The sequence below is a fragment of the Vanellus vanellus genome, assembly GCF_965231255.1.
Source record: "Vanellus vanellus genome assembly, chromosome: 1".
In the NCBI taxonomy this organism is placed as follows: Eukaryota; Metazoa; Chordata; class Aves; order Charadriiformes; family Charadriidae; genus Vanellus; species Vanellus vanellus.
This window is the reverse complement of record NC_138905.1, coordinates 126,978,128-126,985,724: the sequence shown is the minus strand read 5'-3', so window position 1 is coordinate 126,985,724 and position 7,597 is coordinate 126,978,128. Positions and strand designations below refer to the sequence as shown.

The window sequence follows — 7,597 nt, the reverse complement described above, 5'->3', positions numbered from 1 at the left end:
ACCGGGGTAGTGCTACACTAAAATGAGGTAACATTTACAAAGTTGGAAGCAGACCATGTGGCTATACATTTTGGGAAGCAAAGAGGGCAGGCGGGGGTGAAAATCATGGTATGCTCAGGTCACAATTCGTGGCACAGAAGACATGATCCTTCCTCGTTTGGTGTTTTTGCTATGACCACTTACTTCCCCTGTTTGCAGCTTCAAGCTGGGTCATTTCTGTCAACTTTCTCTCCTCCCCAGCCAGTATCTTCTGACCACAGGTAAAGTCTTCAGTTTTAATTTGTTCCAACGTTTGACTTTTTCGTTTTAATGTGGACAGGAAAGTTAGCCAACAAATACATTCCTCTTGTTCCTAAAGATTTATCTTTTCCAATTTATTGAATGTTCAGCACGCACTGTATTTCAATTAAAAGCAGCAAAAACGCTAATGGTGTATTAATGACACACTGTGTCTATATAAAGATGCAAATTAATGTTGTGGCCAATTTTCTGGCCTGGTGAGATTATTTTGTTCTTCTCTTTTTTTTTTTCTTTCCCCGTAGTGAATTATCTGCGAAGAGGATCATCACTTTAGGCCATCCCGTCTCTATCACCACTGCAGCACCACAAGCACGGCACAGCCCCCGCGCCGCTGGCGAAGGGCACCACCCGCCTGCCATCCCATCTCTCACACCGCCGGCTTCTCACCCGGTGCCCCGGGAACCGGCCTCCCCCCACAGGGCTGCGGCCTCAAGCAGCCGGGGAGCAAAGGGGCCGCCGGGAGCGCAGCGGCCCCCGCCACGGCGGGGACGGCAGGCCGGGCCGCCGCTACAGGCAGGCACTGGGGAGGCGCAGGCGGAGCGGGAGCGCGGTGCGGCGGGCGGGCCCTCGTGAGGCCGAGCTCCGGGACACCCGCTCCGCCCGCCGCCACCGCTGCCGGTGGCACCAGCGCCTCCTCGCACTCTCCCCGGCGCCGCGCAGGCCCCGGCGGCGGCAGCGGAGCCTCCGCCAACGCCTATTGGTTGATCCGTTGCCACGGCAACAGGCTCAACACCCCACCCCCCCTCCCCAAGCCGTTCTGCCCCACGTGACCCACGGCGGCTCTTGCAGCCAACTCGCCTGTTACCAGGGCCGCGCGAGCCGGCGGACGGGGCCGGAAAGGGGGGGTTGGGGGGCGGTAGGGGGGTGCGGGAGAGTGTTGTTGTTTCCGATTGGTTGCTGCTTCCAGGCTCGCTGATTGGCGGAGGGCGGCAGAGCCGGGCCGCTGGGCGGCCCGACGATTGGCTGGGCCCGGAGGTGAGGCTGTGGGGTGATGCCGGCCGCCCCGCGGCCGCTGCCAGCCGGCCCCTCCGCAGCCCTGGCCGGCACACAAAGGCCGCCAGGGAAGGGGCGCGCCGGCTCCCCCGGGGCTGGCACGGCGAGGCGAGGCAAGGCGAGGCGCGGGAGGCCGGCAGGGAGGCGGCCAGGCGAGCCTGGCCGGGTGCCCCGCCGCCCTCCCTGCGGCCCCGCTCGAATCACCGCTGGGGCACGCGAAGCGGCGGGCGGGCGGGAGGGCGGTGCGGAGCAGCGCAGCACGGCCGATCACGCTCGCCGCGCGCCCGGCAGCCAATGAGCGGGCTGGGCGAACGCGGGCAGCACGCGGGTCCCGCGTGTCCCCGCCGCCTGCCCTGTCAATCACTCTGCCCCCGCCCCGCCCCGCTGTAGCTGCGCCTCACGCTCCCCCGCCCGGCGGGGAGCAGCCCGGCCGGGGGAAGGCGGGGGGGGCGGCTGCCTCGGAGCCGCTCGCCCTGGGGGCTGAGGGAGGAGCGGGCGGTGGTGAAGCACCGCTCGGTCAGCAGCGCCATGCCACTCGCTGCCGCCCCCCCGCCCGCGGGGTGGGGGGGGTGGGTATCTGCACCCGCCGGTCCCTTCTCTGAGGGCGGGGGCGCGGGACGGAGCTCCCCCGGAGACCCCGCAGTTTCCACCCCGCGCCGCCGGGGTGCCACTCGCCAAGCGGGGTGCCCGCGGGGCCCTCTGTGCCGTCGGCGCAGGCGGGCCGGTCCCGTCCCGCCGCTCTCCCTTCCCCCCCCCCCCCCCCCTCCGCCTTCCTCCCTCCCCGTCGCGGTGCCCTCCCCCGGTGGGGGGTGAGAGGCGGAGCCGCGGCAGCGTGGCCGCCGCCCGCCGCCTTTATCTGCCGTGGCGGCGCGGGGGGTGGCACTGGGGAACACCTTGTTTGAAGATAGGCGCTTATAAATACGGCGCCGGGGATGGGAGCGCAGCCACGGGCGGCGGCGGGCTGACGGCGCGGCGGGGAGCACCTCCCGGGGCACGGTGGGTGCCTTCCCCCCACCCCCCCCCCACCCCGCGGCGGCTCGGGGCCGGGTCACGGTGGGGTGGTGGAATCGCTGGAATTTTAATTTGCTGGCTGTAGCTCCGCGCCACGCGTGGGTCCCGGGTGGGGTTGCCGGGGGGGGTGGGTTGGGGTGAGTTTCTGCCTTTTGGCTTTTTTTGTACGGCGGGGAGCAGCAGCAGCAAGCCCCGGTGGCGGCACCGGGAGGCCGGGGCGGGGTGCGGGGTGCGGAGAAGGGGGGGGAGGCTAAAAAAGGAGATGGGGCCGGGGATAAAGGCGGCGACGGGAGGGGACGGGACGAGAAGGCGGGCTGGGGGGAGGGAGGGAGAGCAGCCCCTAACCCGGCGCCCACCGTCTTCCCCGCAGGACTCTGCTCGCCAGCAGCCGCCCAGCACAGCCCGCGGAGGAGGAGGAGAAGGAGGTCGTCGCCGCCGCCGCCGCCGGAGGGATCCCCGCGGTCCGACGCGCTTCGTTTGAGGTCGCCCTCCCCGCCCGCCCGCCGGCATGATGCAGATCTGCGACTCGTACAGCCAGAAGTACTCCCTCTTCAACGCCATGAACCGCTTCATCGGCGCCGTCAACAACATGGACCAGACGGTGATGGTGCCCAGCCTGCTGCGCGACGTGCCGCTGCTGCTGGAGGAGCTGGACGCGGCGGGCGCCGTCTGCCCGCCCCGGGAGGCCGCCCTGCCGCCCGGCGACCCCGGCGCCTACTTCTCCCGGCGGGACATGTACAGCCACTACATGCTGCTCAAGTCCATCCGCAACGACATCGAGTGGGGGGTGGTGCAGCCGCCGCCGGCGGGGGAGGAGGCGGCCCGCAAGAAGGACAAGCTGGAGGAGGGCGAGGGAGAGGAGGACCTGGAGAAGCAGTTCCACTACCACCTCAGCGGACTTCACTCGGTCCTCTCCAAGCTCACCCGCAAGGCCAACGTCCTCACCAACAGATACAAGCAGGAGATCGGCTTCAGCAGCTGGGGGCAGTGAGCGCCCCGGGGGGGGGGTAGGGGGTGGATGGGGGGAAAAGGGGGCGCCCGGCCCGCCGGCGGGAGCGGCAGCGGCGCGTCTGTCCGTCCGTCTGTCCCCCCGTCGCCCCCTCCCCCCCCCCAACCCCGGCAGCGCTGCCGCCGCGGGCGGGGGGCAGCGGAGGGCTGCGCCTCCGGGGCTGGGGGCTTCCCCTGCGCCCTCCCAGGACTGCAGCCGGTTTTCTACCAACGCACAAGCAAGAGAGAGAGAGAGATGTAAATTAATCAGTACTAGTTTATTAATTATTCCCCCTCCCCCTCCTGCTTTTTTTTTTTTTTTTTTTTTAATTGTACGGTCCGGTGTGTGTGCCTCCCCCGGCGGGGAGGCCGAACCCGTACGTGTACGAGGCGGTGGCGTAGCTGGCGGATAGGAGGCTCGACGCAAGCCGATGAACGTAACAAAAACTGGCATAAAATTGTTTCTGTTACCCCGGGCGGGAAGCCAGCGGGCTAACGAGCATCCCTCCGTCGCGGGACGGATGGCAGGGCCCACGGTTGTACATGTATTGGAGTTTTATTTAAAACTTTTTTTACTCAGATGTAGAGTATATTCTAAAATAAATGCAAATGTATTAACTAAAAGTGACTTAAACTTTTTGGTATGATTTACATTTCTTTAATTAAATGATATTTTTAACATCTGGAATTCTTCTGTTCTGAGTTATTTCCAGAGCTACCTTACTAGACACAGCTCTGCATGTGCAAGAGAGGGCTCAAGACAGGGCTTTTTGTGGCTTTTTTTTTTTTTTTTAAAGGGAGCAATTATGTAGTGATGATAACTCGGCATATCTAAAATGGATGAATGACTGTATTAACTGCACCGTATATGGCCTGAGTTTTGATAAGCTGTTCCCAGCCGGACAGTCCAGTTGCTCTGTGGGAATGCTGGTGTGAAGGTCAGTGCCCCTTTAACAAAATCCGAGAAGATCCAGTCATGGTTGCATTGCAGGCAGCGATTCATGGAGGTTGGAGCAAAGCCGAGGAATGACTTGCTTTTTTCGGGAAGTAGCTTAATGTACTGGGGGGGGGGAGCTCTTTTCTCTCCCTCCGAATAGGTCTGGGATACTTGCCGCCCCCATCTCTTTCATTACTTTCTTTCCTTTGTAATCCTTGGATACTATGAATTAATTGGTTTTATGTTATCCAAATGGTATTGATTTCTTTCTGCATTTTTTTTTTCATTTGCTGAAGTAATGTGCCTCGGAATTGGGTGTCTATCTCGTGTTCTAATACTAAGTTCTAATATTAAAAGTGTACTTACCGATTCCAATACAATATGTGCATATCACGGAGGATAGCCATTTAATAAATATGTATGTCCTTCCATAACGTATGAAGTTTTCTTCTCAGGCACTGAAATGCCAAGTTTGTAGACCTCTCCTTATACTGAAATTTCACTTTGTAAGATTGCCATCAGATTTAGAGCTTGTTTGGTGTTGTGTTGTTTTTTTTGTTTTTTTTTTCTTTTAAAAACAATAATTTTTCTCTCAACTCTAACGGTATTTTTGCTTAAATCCAGATATTCCCTAGCAATTTGTTTTTCAGCACATGTTAGAATATTGTAGTAAAGCCTGAGCAGTCCAGACATGGTACTAGTTGGCAGATGTAGGCTGATTGTTTTAACTATGCAAACATGTATGTTTAAAAATACTTATTTTGGAAGGCTTTTCCCTTCTAGGGTAAAGAAGAACTTTGTAAGGCTGGATGATTTTTTAGCTTGGCGACGCTTATTCTTTTCGTAATGTTTTTAACTCCTCTTCCCCTCCTCTCTTGGGAAGATGCCAGGAAAAAAAGTCAGGAACGAGGAGAGGGATTACCCTGGTTTCCTAACATGTCAGCTCGCCAGTCTTGCTGTAGTCTCACTAATGCAACACGAAAGATGCAGTGCCCTATGCTGAACATTGGAAGTTTTGTTCTCCCAGTAAAAGTTTTATTCTCCTGAAGGCGAGGGTGGGAGGGAGAGCCCATTCTGCTGCCTGGTGCCCTTCTGCCTTGCACTCAGCCGCCTGAAAACCACATTACAGCCTCTGCTCGTGAGCGCTGGTAAAACTTCAGGCACAAGCAGCGAACACGGTTCCAGCAGCGCTCCTTTTGAATGCCCGGTGACTTCTCCTGGCGCGGATTTAGACAATGCTGTTTAAACGTTGCACAAGAGACAATGTGATGCTGATTTAGACTATGAGTAACACCGGAAAAATTAGTGCAGTATCACCGTGAATATTACATCCATTCCCTTTGCATCCTTAAAAAAAAAAAAAAAAGGCGAGAGAAAAGTTGTGGTGAGGGAGCAGCTGGAAACCAGCGCTGTGCAGCTAAAAAACAGTGCTATTTGGCAGCAAAGGAGGCGTTTCCTCACAAGTAAAGCTCTGGGTAACAGAGGAGGAAGGATGGTGCTGCGACTCAGGGGTTTGCCTTGCCGGGGTGACTAACCCGTGGCTGCCGAACTGCGCATGCGGGTGCCCGGCCGCAATGGCTGGCGACAGCCCGGGGGATGCCAGTGCAGCCACAGCGAAAACCGCTGAGACTGAGGGCAGCAGAAGAGACGCCCCCACCTCCCACCTGGGGGCTGCTTTAGAATTCCCCTTTTTCAAGGCGGCGGGAGAGGATTGAGGCGCTCGGGATCAAGAAGGCGATCTTGTGATGCAAGGTGGGGGGGGAGTGAGGAACCCAGCAGATAAAACTGAGGATGTATTTTTCACGTGAAGGACGAGGGATGGGACTGGGCTGTTGGCTGCTGAGGAAAACAACTTGACCTGAAAGACGGGGTGGTCGGGCAATTATGGAAGTAGCTCCTGACGCTGCAGTAAGCAAAGATGAGATGGCAGAGGCTCAGCACTCAGATTTTGTGCCTTGGATGCTGAACTGGGAAAAATTTCCATTAGTGGTGCTACATAATACAATTAGGTTTGTTATTAGGAGTTATGTTTTCTTTTGAAGGACAGGATCATTTTAAGTGCTCCTGATTGGATACCGAGTTCAGCAAACCTTTAGTCTGCCCCGGTAAAATGATTCTGATATGTGTAAGTGATAACGACAAATGACATCAGTCTAACGTAAAAGTATCTTTATGATGTCAAATATTTTGATAAGCAACTTTGTCTCCAAGCCAGACACGGACAAACAGCTGACTTGCCAAACTGCAGTAATCAGGCACAAACCAGGGGAATATACATATGCACCGTGAGAAACAGTTGTCATTTTTAGCTCAATAGGCTCAATGTACAGTAAGGCAGACATTAGAAGAGTAATAAATAATGAGATTCAGAACAGTTTGCACTTACAAATTGATTACAGCAGAAGGGTATGTTACAGCCAAGGAGCCTCAAGGACATTCCTCATGGGATGCATCAGTTAATATATAAAAGTGCCCAGTATGTGTCATTATAGTTCATGAGTCAACTCTGGGGTTTATGTATACAAAAGAACGGGAGAGCAAATGGGGGGGGGGGGGGGGGAAGAGGTGAGTGGCAAGCTTTTGTCTCAAGGTGTGTATATGTGTGTGTATAAAAATCAGGGTGTTGGGGATGGGAGTGAGTTCCATGGAAAGAACAGCCTTTCAAAGGCTGGCAGGTGTGCTCTGGGTTACGGCTGCCTTTCAGGAACCGTTTCTGCCTCTCTGGCACCGTAAGGTTTTCCCCATTCCCCTCCAGAAGCCGGCTGCCATGCCCCTTTCTGCCCAGGAGCGGGTTAAAGGTCTGAAATCGGTATCGTGACACCCACTTGGAGCAGACCCACCTGCCGCGTTTCTCCTCGGCTTCCTTCCCGGCGCACGAACCCCGGCTGCTGCTGCTGCTGCTGCTGCAAAGGGCACGCTCTGGTCCGTGCATGGTGGACGGGGGCAGATGAGGCTGAGTCAGGCTTGGCTGTCATCTTCCTACTTTCCCTCTGAAAGCTTTTTCTTCCAGAAGGTTTTAAATAGATCAAGATATCTGTGTTTTGTGGTTTGTTTCCTGCTTCCCACCCCCCACCCCCCTCCTCCCCATGGGCTCTTGCACCAAGACGCAGGAGTCATCAGTAGCTCAGCTTCGCTGAAAGATGCGCTACCGTTAATGGCCGGATGGAAGGTTATATTAGGTTCTCATTATTACGGAGTTAAGCTCTGCACCCTGTTCTACCAGGAAAAAAAAAAAAAAACAAGGAAAAAAGAAAGGGGTAGAAAGCCTCTCCTCTTTGTGCCTATGGGTTTGGTATGCGGCTTATCTCTTTGTGGAATAGTCTGCAGTGATTTTCTCCCACTTCCCCGAAGCACTGAATATGGGGCGGG

The 7,597-nt window shown here is 56.5% G+C and overlaps 1 protein-coding gene across 1 annotated transcript; it reads left to right on the top strand.

The window, feature by feature from the left end:
* The first annotated feature begins 2,106 nt into the window (after positions 1-2,106).
* Positions 2,107-4,916, top strand: MID1IP1 (MID1 interacting protein 1). The gene is made up of 2 exons (XM_082498738.1): positions 2,107-2,289; positions 2,675-4,916. The coding sequence occupies exon 2, from the start codon at positions 2,813-2,815 to the stop codon at positions 3,293-3,295; it is 483 nt and encodes a 160-aa protein (XP_082354864.1). The 5' UTR covers positions 2,107-2,289; positions 2,675-2,812; the 3' UTR covers positions 3,296-4,916.
* Positions 4,917-7,597: the final 2,681 nt, after the last annotated feature.

Coding starts and splice junctions, on each gene's coding strand:
- MID1IP1 (XM_082498738.1), top strand. CDS start 2,813: ATGATGCAGATCTGCGACTCGTACAGCCAGAAGTACTCCCTCTTCAAC.